This window comes from Diabrotica undecimpunctata, chromosome 1 (assembly GCF_040954645.1).
Source record: "Diabrotica undecimpunctata isolate CICGRU chromosome 1, icDiaUnde3, whole genome shotgun sequence".
Lineage (NCBI taxonomy): Eukaryota > Metazoa > Arthropoda > Insecta > Coleoptera > Chrysomelidae > Diabrotica > Diabrotica undecimpunctata.
The window spans coordinates 15,156,591-15,171,707 of NC_092803.1; the positions used below are offsets into that span (position 1 = coordinate 15,156,591).

General features: G+C 31.6%; 1 protein-coding gene across 1 annotated transcript; it reads left to right on the top strand.

Moving 5' to 3' along the window:
• The first annotated feature begins 504 nt into the window (after positions 1-504).
• Positions 505-7,062, top strand: LOC140445223 (uncharacterized). The gene has a single exon (XM_072537123.1). The coding sequence runs from the start codon at positions 4,266-4,268 to the stop codon at positions 5,478-5,480; it is 1,215 nt and encodes a 404-aa protein (XP_072393224.1). The 5' UTR covers positions 505-4,265; the 3' UTR covers positions 5,481-7,062.
• The last annotated feature ends 8,055 nt before the right edge of the window (positions 7,063-15,117 follow it).

Consider the following 15,117-nt stretch of genomic DNA (forward strand, 5'->3'; position numbering starts at 1 on the left):
ATGTGTGTTTCATAATAGTTATAATAAAGATAAATTAAAAAAGTACTTACAAGCTAATTCTTTGAGAACCGCGATAAAAACCCTATATTATTAAAAATACTCATTGCTCATCATTCAAACAAAAAACACATCATAACAATATATATATATATATATATATATATATATATATATATATATATATATATATATATATATATATATATATCACTCGAAGAGTGGTGGGTTTTTCGGTCAAAAGGTGGAGAGAAAAAAGACAAAGAAGGTGGCTACTTCATCTATATATATATATATATATATATATATATATATATATATATATATATATATATATATATATATATATATATATATATATAGGGGAAGTGTGCCTATGTTGGACCCCTGCCTGTGATGGACGACCTGCTGTAATTTTAAATATGGTGCGGTTACATGCACATTGCCAGTTGCCGCTTGCGCACGAAGTTTGTAGTTTGGTATTTGCAAAGTTTCAGACCCGTGGCGGTTATAACAGTAAATTTGTGAAATAAAATTAAAATTTAGCGTTACTGATCTAATAAAATTTTTTGGTAAGTAATATTTTACCGATAACATACGTTAAGCTAAGTGTTGCTTTTGTTTTGTATAAAATTGCTACACTTTCTTTGTCAAATATTATAATTTGTTTTAGGTTAGAATGGTCAAAACAAAAGTAACAGAATTAAATTTACTGTCTTGTCTATTTGCCTATGATGGACTCCTTTGTCGTTACCTATGACGGACTAGGGGCCCATCATAGGAAAAAGGAAATAAGTTGCTACTTAACGATTAACATAATACATTTTACAGGGATGGATCCTCATAAAAGGCAACAGTGGAATGAGAGTAATATGCAGCAAGCTTTAAAAAGCATACAAGAAAAAACTATGGGGTTTAAGCTGGCAGCAAAAACATTTAACGTTACAAAAACGACTTTGAAAAGGCGTTTTAATCAGCAACAAGGAAGTACCACAGGTGATTTGGGAGGACGAAGACCAATATTTTCCACTGCTATTGAAAAGGAAATTGCTGACCATATTATCACCATGGAAGCTCGTTTTTTTAGCCTGACCAGTAAAGATTTACGAAAACTTGTATACGAAGTAGCCAAAGTTTTAATAAGGAAACCAAGATGGCAGGCTAGAAATGGGTCAGAGGCTTTTTAAAGCGAAATCCTCGAATATCATTACGAATTCCACAAAATACTTCGTTGGCAAGGGCTCAAGCTTTTAATAAACCAAATATATGTGCCTATTTTACAGCATTAGCACATATATTAGACAAGTTTCAATTTCCACCGGAAAACATTTATAACATGGACGAGTCCGGTTTGACAACTGTGCAAAAGAGATCACAGAAGATTTATGCTAGTAAAGGTCGCAAACAAGTTGGTGCTTTAAGTAGTGCAGAGCGCGGTCTACATGTTATTGTCGTATGTGCAATGAATGCAATTGGAACATATGTTCCTCCTGCTTTGATTTTTCCTCGACAGAGAAAGAAAGACGAACTTATGATCGATGCACCTACTGGAAGTGTAGCCTTCGCTCAAGAAAAAGGATGGATGACTTCCGACATTTTCTGTCTCTGGCTGCAACATGTTTAAGGTATGCAAAGGCTTCTAAAACCAACCAAGTTTTGTTGTTACTCGACGGTCATGGTAGTCATAAAAGTTTTGAAGCTCTCCCGTTTGCAAAAGAAAACGGTATTATGTTTTGTTTTCCTGCTCACTGCTCTCATTACGTTCAACCCTTGGAGGTAGGATTTTTTAGACCACTTCAAACTTACTACGGCCAAGAAATTCAATTATGGCTGCGACAGAATCCAGGTAAAACAGTTACCCAATTTAAAGTAGCCAGTATCTTTAATAGAGCTTATTTAAAAGGTGCTCTTCCATCAAATGCAATAAATGCATTTAAAAAGACAGGAATAGAACCGTTCAATCCAGATGTCTTCGAGGATTGGCAATTTTTGCCGTCTATAATAACAGATGGAGAAAATTATGAACAAAACCCACTACCAGGATGTTCTGACGAGAACTCACCACCGGAACATCGGAACCAAAATGTTTCTTCGATTGAAGGTTTATCAAAAATCACTGATCAGAAATCATCGTCAGTCTTAAACATCTCGGTCGAAGATATTTTTGTCCTCTTCCTTTAGCTGTATCTGAAGTAACTTAGAAAAGGGGTAGAAAATGGTAGGATATTTAAATTCAACGCCAGAAATTGATGATATGAAACAAAAAATTGCAGAAAAAGAAGCAAAAAAAGAAAACAAGACACAAGAAAAGTGAAAAGGCAAGTTCGTGTTTCAACTACAAGCAGTTCTGAAGACGATTGTGAATCTTCTTTTGAAGAAGACGACCCGGACGATGCAGCTTGCAATTACTGTAACGAACTATTTTCGCATTCACGATCCAGAGAAAAATGGATTCCTTACCAAGTGTGTAAGAATTGGTGTCACAATAAATGTGCAGATGTAAATCCTGGACGTAAACAATTTGTGTTTAATCTGTTTTTCATTCCAGCCCTCGGCTGGTGGTCCTTAGCGGAGACAATATACAACCCTGTCGTACTCCTCTACGTCCTATTTCGTCCGATGTTTGGTCTTCTATTTTTATATTAGCTCGCTGAATCCAGTACAGATTTAATATTATTTGTATGTTTCTGGTGTCGATGGTCTTACCCTTCAGGATTTCTTTGAGTTTATTGTGGCGTACTTTTTCAAAGGCCTTTTCAAAGTCTATAAAGCAGCCGTGTATCTCTTGGTTAACATCTAGACATCTCTGTGTTAGGACGTTTAAGGCAAAGAGAGCTTCTCTTGTACCTAATTCTTTTCTGAATCCCATCTATGAATCGTTAATATTGATATCTAACTTTTAATAAATTCGGTTGTGGATGACTCTAAGAAATATTTTAAGAAGATCACTCATCAAGGAGATTGTTCGATGATCTGAACATTGCATTGCCTTAGTTTTCTTCGGTATGGTGACAAACGTAGACAGCAACCATTCTTGAGGTATTATACTGTATAGCTGTATTTATGTACTTTATGTAGGTACTTTAATTTTTGGTTAACGTTATTTGTATCGTTAATTTGTTGCTGTACTGAACTGTTTTCATTTATTTCTTCTCCTATTTGTTGTCGTATATTTTTGTTTTTAAGTTTATTTAAATCTAGTGCCTTTCTGTGTGGTCTAATCTTTTTTGGTCTCGCCTCTATCACAGTAACTACCGGATTATGATCTGAGCCTATATCAGCTCCTGGGTATGTCTTAGTACATTTAATCTTCAATTTTTGGTCAGTCTGTACCAAAATATTAAGTAGACATACCTATGTAGCATTCAATCTGCATACCTATCTACTTTGATTTCATCATGTATTGAAAATCGTTAACACTCTACTGGTAAAACTTTCATTCTTTCGCTGAATATTTTAATAAAGAACATCAATTACAATAATTATTGTATGTTATATTATTTCAAACTAGTTACGAAAGTAAAACTGTGACAAATAATCAAAAATTAAAACGAACAACTTAAATACATTTCTTTTAAAAATTTTCAGTAGTTTCTAAATGTCAGCTTTTCCTTGTTTCTTGAGTCATTTCATTTCGAAGAGCTTGTGGACAGTTTTTTCAGTTTTATAATTGTTAGTTTCTTAAATAGAAGATTGTCAATTGATCAGATTTCGGCTATATGACTGGTTTTCAACAGTTTATAAATAGTTGACATATTGTTTAAGATTTGGCTTACATACTTACCTTTATAATAATACACACACCGGCAAATTTGCAGGAACAGGTTATTAATGCAATGTATTTCTTTATATTTCTATTTTATAGACTATATCTAGATAGCTTTGAATGCTCCTCGCCACCCTACAGTTTTAAATGTCAAATTAATTTGTTTATTTGTTATATTTTACATTTTAAAGTCATATTATGTGTTGATAACAAGTAAATATATTTAATTGTCAAGTTATTTTTGTTTGAGTTTGTTGGAAATGATTTTTTTTTAATTTTTTTTACAAAGACAATAGGACTGAATATCACGCATATAGAAGACAGACACGCAGGTTTCTCCAGACATAATTTTATCCTTGAGTACACTTCAGCTGTAGAGCTGTACATTTTAGTAACCTTTAATTTGATTATTACATTTATTTGGTTTTACATTTATTTTCTATTGTACTCAATATTTATATTATAGTCAGTTTGATTTTTAGATTATCTCCAAGATAACAAAATGGAAATTATGGAGGCACCACTTGAACATTCAGCTCACGAAGGGAGTTATATGAATCCATATGCTGAAGGAAAAACATTACATATAAATAGCAAAGTGATGACTAGAAAAGGAACTTACAAATGTGAGATTTGTTTTAGGCAATTTGCTCGAAACGGTACTTTAACTGATCACATGAAAGTTCACACTGGAAAAAAACCTTACAAGTGTGAAATTTGTTTAAAAAGGTTTACTGATATAAGTAATTTGAAAAGACATTTGAGAGTGCACGCTGGGGAAAAACCATACAAGTGTGAAATTTGTTTAAAAAAGTTTACTGATATAAGTAATTTGAAAAGACATTTGAGAGTGCACGCTGGGGAAAAACCATACAAGTGTGAAATTTGTTTTAAACAGTTTACTACAGCAGGTCTTGTGAAAAGACATTTGAGAGTGCACACTGGGGAAAAACCTTACATGTGTGAAATTTGTTGCAAGCAGTTTTATGAAAGCAATTTGTTGAAAAATCATTTAATGACACACACTGGAGAAAAACCTTACAAGTGTAAGATTTGTTTCAAGGAATTTTCTCAGAAACGTTATTTGAAAACTCATTTGATAGTGCATACCGATGAAAACTCTTACAAGTGTGAGATTTGTTTTAAGCAGTTTTTTCAGAAAGGTCATTTGGAAAGTCATTTGATAGTGCACACTGAAGAAAACCCTTACAAGTGTGAAATTTGCTTTAAGCAGTTTACTTTAGCTAGTAATTTGAAAATACATTTGAGAGTGCACTCTGGGGAAAAACCTTACAAGTGTGAAATTTGCTTTAAGCAGTTTACTTTAGCTAGTAATTTGAAAATACATTTGAGAGTGCACTCTGGGGAAAAACCTTACAAGTGTGAAATTTGTTTTAAGCAGTTTGCTCGAAAAAGTACTTTAACTGATCACATGAAACTTCACTTTAGTGAAAAAGCTTATAAGTGTGAGGTTTGTTTTAAACAATTTTTTCAAGCAAGTAATTTGAAAAAACATTTGATAGTGCACACTAGAGAAAAACCTCACAAGTGTGAAATTTGTTTAAAGAAGTTTACTGATACAAGTGATTTGAAAAGACATTTGAGAGTGCACACTGGAGAAAAACCTTACAAGTGTGAAATTTGTTTTAAGCAGTTTTCTCAAATAAATATTATGAAAAATCATTTAAGGACGCACACTGGACAAAAAAGTCAATAATTACAAAACATAATTAATACTTTTTTCCCTCGACCATCCATTTATGATTAATTTTAACACCCTCAAAATCATTGATTAATGACCCCTATTAATGAATGATTTTCTATTAATGAACGATTTTATTATAGGCAACACAACATACATTGCTTGCATAAATTAATTAAACGCTCTGAGATTGGCAGTGACCTGTGGTGTAGGCAACCAAACATATACCTATTTATAAACCCACTAAAAAATTAATTTAAAATGAAGTAACCGATGTTAGTACTATCTGTCATTGTATGTCATTATTTACTTTATTGTTTAAAATTCTGTGTATTTGAAAAATCAAAAGATGGATATTGACGAAGAGTTTAATTTAACTCCACCAGAATTTCTTCTTCTATCACAGAATTTACAGAGGTCCAAGAAGACTTAAATATAAATTTGACAAAATGCTATACAGCAGATAATTATTTATCAATATCTTCTTTTAATTTCAGTAATTCTACCATTTCCATGTTTACTATAATAAAACTATCAAAGTCAATGAAACCTGAAAAAATTGTTGTTTATCGTTAAGTAAATAAATATTTAAACTAAGATATCTTTATTTCTGAAAAGTACGGTCCACGGAAAAGTTTTGTAACTAACTCATGAATTAAAATGGCGATTAACAATCTCGAACATTAACGCACTCGCTTCGCTCGCGCGTTAATATATCTCAATTGTTAATCGCCCTTATTAATACCCTTGTTGGTTAAATAACTATTATACAACCCATGATACTATGACTAACAAGATAGGATCTTCCCGTAGCACAAAATCGGTCGTGTTCGCGCATGCCGTCATTGGAGAGTAGAATTTAAATTCTTGTTAAAGTTAAATGGGATTTTTATGCATTCTGTGATAAAATTATTCAATTAGCAAAATAATATTAAATAAAGGTTTAATAATTACAGTAATCGTACACAAAAGGATATCTCCAAACTATTTATTAAAGATTATTTATTGACACATACAAAAAACTGACATTACGAACGTGCAACTCTCCAATTACGTCACGACTTATGCGCAATATCTTATCTTCTTAATCATAGTATCATGATACAACCCATATAATCTATTAATGTCATAAAAATTATTAAAAGTTATAAAAATTAGTGACAACTAAATAGTGTGATATGTAGTATGAACTAATTTGCTAAAAACAGAATAATGTAAGTTAGCTGCGAAAACAAAGCAGCCGTACCAACAAATGCCACTATATTCTACAGTTAATTTCATGTCAATTTTAGTTAATCGTTGTATTACTTCAATAAAATGGTTCACGTTCGTGGTATCTCTACAAAAATTCTTGAGTTACTCATTATTGCTGCAATAAAACAATCTGTGAAGTGGCAGATTAAATTAATATTGCTAAAACTACAGTGTAGAACATAATTAGGCATTAAGGGGAAACAAGAACTATCTTAGATAACAAAGGTAAAAGCCTCGGTCTTTTAAAACTAGTTAATGATAGAAATAGGAGAATATTAGTAAAAATTTTCAAAAAAAACTGTAAATTTTCAAACAAAGAAATACTCTGTCAATATATATATATATATATTGTAAAGCGTTATGTCGACGACTTGATCCTAGCAACACCACCTGATAAGATTTTAAGCTAGTTTTAAACTAGTTAATGATAGAAATAGGAGAATATTAGTAAAAATTTTCAAAAAAACTGTAAATTTTCAAACAAAGAAATACTCTGTCAATATATATATATATATATATATATATATATATATATATATATATATATATATATATATATATATATATATATATATATATATATATATATATATATATATATATATATATATATATATATATATATATATATATTGTAAAGCGTTATGTCGACGACTTGATCCTAGCAACACCACCTGATTTTAAGCACCTTATCAGTCTTCAATAGCGTTGATCCTCACCTGCAATTTACTTGTGAATTGGAGGTTGATAACAGCATACCGTTTTTGGATATGCGAATCATACGCACACATAGTAACACATTGGGCACTACGTGGTACAGGAAAGACATGGCGAGCAACCGGTTCTTAAATTACCACTCTACACACCCAATAAGATACAAACATAACCTTGTACAAGCTCTTAGCTTTAGAGTACATACGTTGACCCATACGCGGTACAAGAGGGAATCCTTGGATTTACTCAAATCCATTCTCATTGATAACTCTTACCCCATATCCATCATCAACAGATATCTTTTCTCTAAAAGCTATGGTCATTCTATTTCGGAAGCACCCAACGGTGCAATACTAGCCTCCATATCCAATAGCATACAGACAAACATTTCCCCGTTAACCCCAAAACCAGCCACAAAATATGCTTCTCTTCCCTATTTCCCACAAATTACGAACAAGCTTACTAAACTATTCAAAAACTTACCCGTCAAAATATCCCTAAAAAATACTAAAACCATTGGAAAGTTATTCTCCAAGTCTAAAACTCCACTAAGCTCGTTAGAGCACACTAATGTTGTCTATCAGATACCTTGTTCAGAATGCAACTCCTGCTACATTGGCCAGACTAGTCGATCTCTTCTAGGGCGTATAACTTCACACAAAAGCGACATCAGACTTTCCAAACCCTCTTGTGCCCTTGCACAACACGCCATTTCCACTAAACATCACATTGATTTCACAAATACCAAAATACTGGCGAAACAAAACAACCATCAGAAACGCTCCTTTATTGAAATGTGTGAGATCCTCAAGAACTCATCGGCAATAAACAAAAGAACCGACATCGACAATTTGAGCCAGGTTTACCACTCTCTCATCTTACGAAATAAATGATACCAATTATTCTTCAGTTAAAAGTTGGCGTATTTTTTGTTCAAAATAATAACAAAATTATCCGCTATTTCCAAGTTTCATTAAAACATAAATTAAAAATAATATATAAAATATTTCCGCCATATAAATTCCACCTGTCCAACTAATTATGCAATGTCCCCTGTAGAAGTTCATAATTGTCTCAAACCTTGGAATTTGGTGACACATGGCCCTTAAAAAAAATTTTCGGTATCGCGTCAAGTAGTTTGCTTAGATTGCAATAAATCAGAACTTTGTTGGTCTTCAGTGGAGAACCATCCAAATGAAGCCAAATGTTCGTTTAAAATTTTTTAAATATTCATATCTACGAATATGAACATTATTTTCTGCAAAGTTTGTGTGTTTTTTGTTTTTGTTTTTTGTTTTTTCTTTTTTGGTTAAGTTAGTTTTAAATAAGGAGTAAAGTGTACAGTAGATATGATAACATCGATAACATACTACATATTGAGTTGTAAGTTATGAACTATATCTGTATTTCTTATAAACTCAATGTCATTTGTTATATTTTAGAGAACTGATGAAGCTTTAGAAATATAAAGCGAAACGTCTTCAATAAACTTATGAAGTAGTTGACTTCTTTTTTTATTTGCCAACCTGAATGACCGATTAAACCTCTGAATTCACTAGTTGAATACTTTAGAAATATATATATATATATATATATATATATATATATATATATATATATATATATATATATATATATATATTGATATGATTGGTGTTTATAGAAAATAATTTATGTTACACTACTAGATAATATTAGATATAACAAGTATTTGGTTATTTTAAGAAGTTATATACTAGAGAATTTAATAAAAATTATTTATGTGAGGGCATTTTTAAGAAATTAGCATATAAAAAGTATTTTTTTTATATAATTATAATGTTGTAAATATCTTTAAGTGAGCCATGTGACTAGGCAACCAGATATACACATACTCTGAAGTGACATTTAAGGAATGGTTGTGAATATAAAGTGGGGTTATAATAATAAAATGTGTAGTTTATTAAATTAGAATGTTAAGTTAATGATTTAAGTGTATATTCTGATCTGAAAAGCCTAAATGTCAACAAAATTATCAATAGAAAATTAACGAATTATGCAGAATTTGACCTTTGTTTACGGTGGAACATTCTGGATTAATGGTTATGTCTGTGAATCGAACATATACTGTTTCCAGAAAATTCAGACATGTATTTAATAGAACAAATGGAACATGATTTCTTACCAGATGATTCTGGAACATCCAAAAAGATATAAATACCCGGTGATTTGGGTTCAAGAAGTCAGTCAGAAAGTTTAGTAAGAAAGTCCATTCAGTTAGTCAATCAGTTATGAGGCCAGTTTTAGTATGAAAATTAGTTAGAGGCAGTCAATCAGTTACAATTGTTCAATATAGTGAGTTAAATCAAGATCAAGAAAGATAAAGAAAATATTATTGAAGATTGAAAATTATGTTATGTATAAATGATGATAATGGAAGAAGTATTAATTGAATATTAAAATTAAATAATATTTTTGGTGATTGGATATTGATATATTGAAAAGAAGAATAAAAATAAATGCTGTTTGCTGGTTTGCTTGGTGGTTTTTAAATGCTGTGAAGAAAAATATCTTAAATTGGTGGAAGCTGATAATTGGAAAAAGTAATTTCACAAAAACAAGGATAACCGAAGCTGAGAAGAAGACATTTGAGTGGTGATTATAATCTATATAGTGGAAAACAGTTCATTTAGGCATTCAGTGACAGAAAGGTACAAAATTTTGTTAATATAATTTAGTTAGTGTCATAACAATTTCAATTTTGTAGATAGTTTGTTTAAATTTTACATTGTCTATAGAATTTAATTAGTTTCATAAGAATTTCAATTTAAAGATAGTTTATTTTAAATTTAAATTGGCTAGGTTAGATATATATTTGTGTTTCATAGTAGATCTAATAAAGATAATTTAAAAAAGTACTTACAAACTAATTCTTTGAGAACCGCGATAAAAACCCTATATATTATATTATTAAAAATACTCATTGCTCATCATTCAAACAAACAATACATCATAATATATATATATATATATATATATATATATATATATATATATATATATATATATATATATGTATAATTTCGGTTTACAACGTTCTTCGACATCTTCCGATTTCCAATCTCCATCTCATTCTATCGTTCCATAGATCGTCCTCCAGTTCTCTTTCTCTGATTTCTTTATCAACTCCTTCTCTCCAACTTCTTCTAGGCCTTCCAGGTCTCCGCCTACCTCTTGGTTGCCATTCAAGAATTTGTCTTGGTATTCTATTCTCCTTACGTGTCCGTACCATCTGAGTTGTGTCGTTTTGATGTCATCAACAATATTATGTGTAACCCTCATTGTTATTCTGTCGCGTCTGGAGATTCCCGCCGAGCGGCGCTAGAAGTCAATTTCTGTTGCTCTAAGCATTTTCTCTGTTATGTCTTTTAGGGCCCACACTTCGCATCCATATGTTGTGATAAACATCCACTGTGTTTCCTAAAACTTGCGAAACAAACAGCTGGATAAATTACTCGGCAAGGGAATCTAAAATTGCATTCCATATGCCGTTCATCCTGGTCAAAATTCGTAGTGAATTCAGTTTCTGGTACTAGAAACGAAGTAAGTAATAAAACATAATGACGGTATTAGATTTCTTTTTTGATACAGGGCAGCGACAACCGGTTATACGTATTTCGACCTCTTTAGGTCTCGTCAGAACGGTATAGCCACTGCTCTGAACCAAAACAAAAATCTCTCCCGTCCCGACAGGGCTGTTGTTACGAAATGTTCCATGCATATATATCAGCTATTACAGGAGAGAGTGGATCAAATTGGGTCACCTTTGAGTTGACGATAAAAATAATTTTGTATTGAAAAGTATGTATTAGACATGCAGTGCTTTATAAGAGATAATGTGTCTTGGTGGATTTGATGTTTTAGAGTCCAAGATAGAAATGTTTCATCAATAGGAATGTTGGTGAATAAAGAAACAATGTCAAAACTAACTAGTACATCTGAGGGTGAAATAGAAATGTTTTTTAGAAGATCAATGAAATGGAAACAATTTTTGACAAAGGACGAGGCTAATGGCTTTGAGGATAAGGCGAGATATTTTGCCAATTTCTGAGTGAGGCATATTTTGTAATTAAAATTCATTTCTTTATTGTATTCATTATTTTCAAATGTATTATTTTGTTTATTAAATAAAGTATAATCGTTCTTGGCGTGTGCGTGTAAAAATACTTGCAATAAGTTGTTTCATCTGTCTTTCCTTGTCTAAGCTCGATTCGTTTACCTCCTCCAGTGGCGGAGCAAAATGTAGCATGTCAAACGAAATAATAGTTATAAAAGAAAATTATAAATTATTTTTCATTAAATTTCTAATAACGGAATATACGTATAAATTTCGAAGAAGTATTTTTCTAGCTTGCAGTACAATAGGACAGGATATAACGAAAAGTACATTTTAAAAGGATTTTGAAATATACCCAAAAAAGTGTTAATTATTTAACCCACTTTAATTAAAAAATGATACAGATTTTTTAAGTTTTAAGCACTGTAGCGAATTCTGAACTGTTACAACGTACTGACCTTGATTAATTAGCTAATCAGTCAGCGTCTTCACTGGAACTGTCTTCATCATTGGAATCTTCCGCCAAATCGATGATAATCCTACTTTCATTTTTATCATATGTGACCATTTTTGCCCAGTCGTCCTGAATTAATTTTTCAGTATGGTTAACACAACTCGCCCACACTGCAGGTGTTGCCTCAGCTAATGCATCGCCCCAAACTTTTTTCACTGTTTCATCTCCACGTCCATGTTCTCCAATATGACGATCATAGTATTGTTTAGAAATGCCCCAGACCAACTCAATCGGATTATATTGTTAGTGATATGGAGGCAATCTCAAAACCTGATGCCCATGTTCTTGGAGTAGCTCGTCTATAACGTACCTGGTATTTTGTGGTTTATTCTGGCGACAAAGACTCAATAGCTCTGTCTTGCCCGAATCGTCGTCAAAAATTATTTTTTTCGCTCGTAACCATTCTTGTAAGTCCGATTTTTTCCAACTGGCATTCGGTAACTTTTCTATTAAAGAGCTATAGAGCTAAATGAGGCATTATTCATAATAATTAGAGATGGTTCCTCCAACATTGGTATCAGCTTTTCGGAGACCCACTTTTTAAAAGACTCTTTATTCATAGAATCATGATAGTCTGCACTCTTCGATTTCGTAGAAAACAGTAATCCAGCATCTTTAACAAATCCTTGCCTACTTCAGGCATGTAAAACAACAAAGCGTTTACCTGTGTTTTCGTGTCCTTTTCTGATGCTTTTCACACAGTCATCTTGCCAAGTACGTTTATATGCCCCTTTTAGGAATATCCATGTTTCATCTAAAAAAAAAACGAACTGAAGTGGGCTTGGACTTAAAAAATTTCTCATATAATGCCTCAAAAAATACAGTCGTTTGGAGACAATACATGGTTTCTCACATAGCACTCGTCTACTATTTTCTAGTTTGTATGAAAACTCACAATTTTTCATAAGACGCCACAAACTTGTATCAGAACCGTCATAGAGATGCTTGTTTCTTAATTGTGTATTTAGAACTTTAATTGTAACGTGCTCTCTTTTTGCTTTCATGCCATACAGTACATTTCTAATCTCTCCTTTTATAGTATCGCTGACATCATTAGTCGTTTTTTTGTACATTACGTGACTCTCCTGGTGTAGAAGAGCTGCCCCTGTCTTGTATTCACTCTTTATTCTTGTCACTGTGCGAAGACTGATTTTCAAAGCATCCGCTACTCGTTCATGTACCGATGATAACGCAAGCAAAGGTTCGTTGTTTTCTTTTTCTTTTTTAAAATACTCCAATAAATGAACTACACATTGTCACATTTCTCCTGTTATCGTTTTTCCCGGCATTTTTTTTTATTAAATAGAACAATTAGTTATTCACAACAAAAAATAATAAGTAAAACTGTTCGGAACAAATTCCAACAATGACTGACTAAAATCGACTAAAACAACATAAAATATCAATGGTAATTGCTACAATTATAAACCTATTAGCCAGCTCATTCGAGAACAATGCCACAAGTCATTATTGCAATGGGTATCGGAAGAGAGAGAGTTAATTTATAATAAACTGGAATTTTTAAGGTGTCGAGAATATTATTTTATGTAATGGAATTCCACACAGTAAGAGCTCAAACTATTAATTAATTAAAAAGTGTTTACTTATAAAAACTATTTCATCAGCTACTTCAAACCTGCACAGATCAGGGTAACATGTTAAAAATAAAAAACGGGTGTGGCAGTCCAGTGGGACTGCCGGTGGAAGTTACACTTCTATACACGGATTCGCCGTTACAAATTTATTTGTGAGTCAATCTGCACAATCATTACATATGTAATTCTATAGGGAAGACATATCAGAAAGAGAAACAGAATTAATAACAACTTACTAACAATGAAGGATTGAATCAATATTTTGATGAAAATGTATATTTTTATTTTCATATATGTATGAAAGGAGTTGAATGCAAAAAATTTTTTACACATACTCTGCAGTAAAATTCATTGTTTATTTTGTTATTAATATAATAATACAATACAAATTAAACTGCAATATTCATAAGTATTTAAAAATGACAATAATATACAAAAAAAAATACACTACAATACGGTGCAACATAATTCCATGTAATAATACAATACAAATTAAAATGCAATATCCATAAGTATTTAAAAATGACAATAATGTGATAATATTAATAAAAAAGTCCTCCCCGACTGGGAATCGAACCCCGGTCTCCCGCGTGACAGGTGGGGATACTGACTACTATACTACCGAGGACATCACACAAATGTATTTCAAAATTGACAGTTCTGGATCATACAGTGATTTATTGAGATTATTATTTTGAAATACAAAAGACTAATATAATTATGAACATTTAATAAATAATACAAAACATATCACATAAATAATAATATAAATTTATTATATGTATAATATTATATGTATATATATATATATATATATATATATATATATATATATATATATATATATATATATATATATATATATATATATATATATATATATATATATATATATATATATATATATATCTTTATATAATATATAATATTAAATTATATATACAAAAGGAACATTTTTATATTCGAGAGAGGAAGAGAGAGAAAATATATCTTATGTCTCTCTCTTACTCATTATCTTACATATGTAATGATTTCACAGATTCACTCCCATACAAATTTCCAACGTGGAGCGCGCGTATAGAAGTATAACTTCAAAAAACACGTCACTGTCAGCTATCTGTATTCGTAAAGAGGCCGAACTTATCACCGACACCGTATCGGCCAAACGCATCGGTGTTGTTGCTACAATACTGGGAGACGTGAGTGGTCTCTTCATTCCCTTCTCATCGCACTTTACCATGACGAACATGACTCGCACAATTGAATTACGCATCTGTGTATCAGAGAGAGACGAATATTAAAAATTCCGTAGTAGCTTATTTCAGGCACACGCCAAGAACGATGAAAACGAGTATATCAATATTTATCTTTTTGTACTAAAAACCATTTAACTTTTTTTTTCGAGTTGGTACTTATTTTACCTAACATAGCCTATTCGGGCTATGTTAGGGTATAGCCCGATATAGATATGAATCGATA

Bases quoted from the DNA above. Each gene is read 5' to 3' on its own strand.
- LOC140445223 (XM_072537123.1), top strand. From the start codon at position 4,266: ATGGAAATTATGGAGGCACCACTTGAACATTCAGCTCACGAAGGGAGT.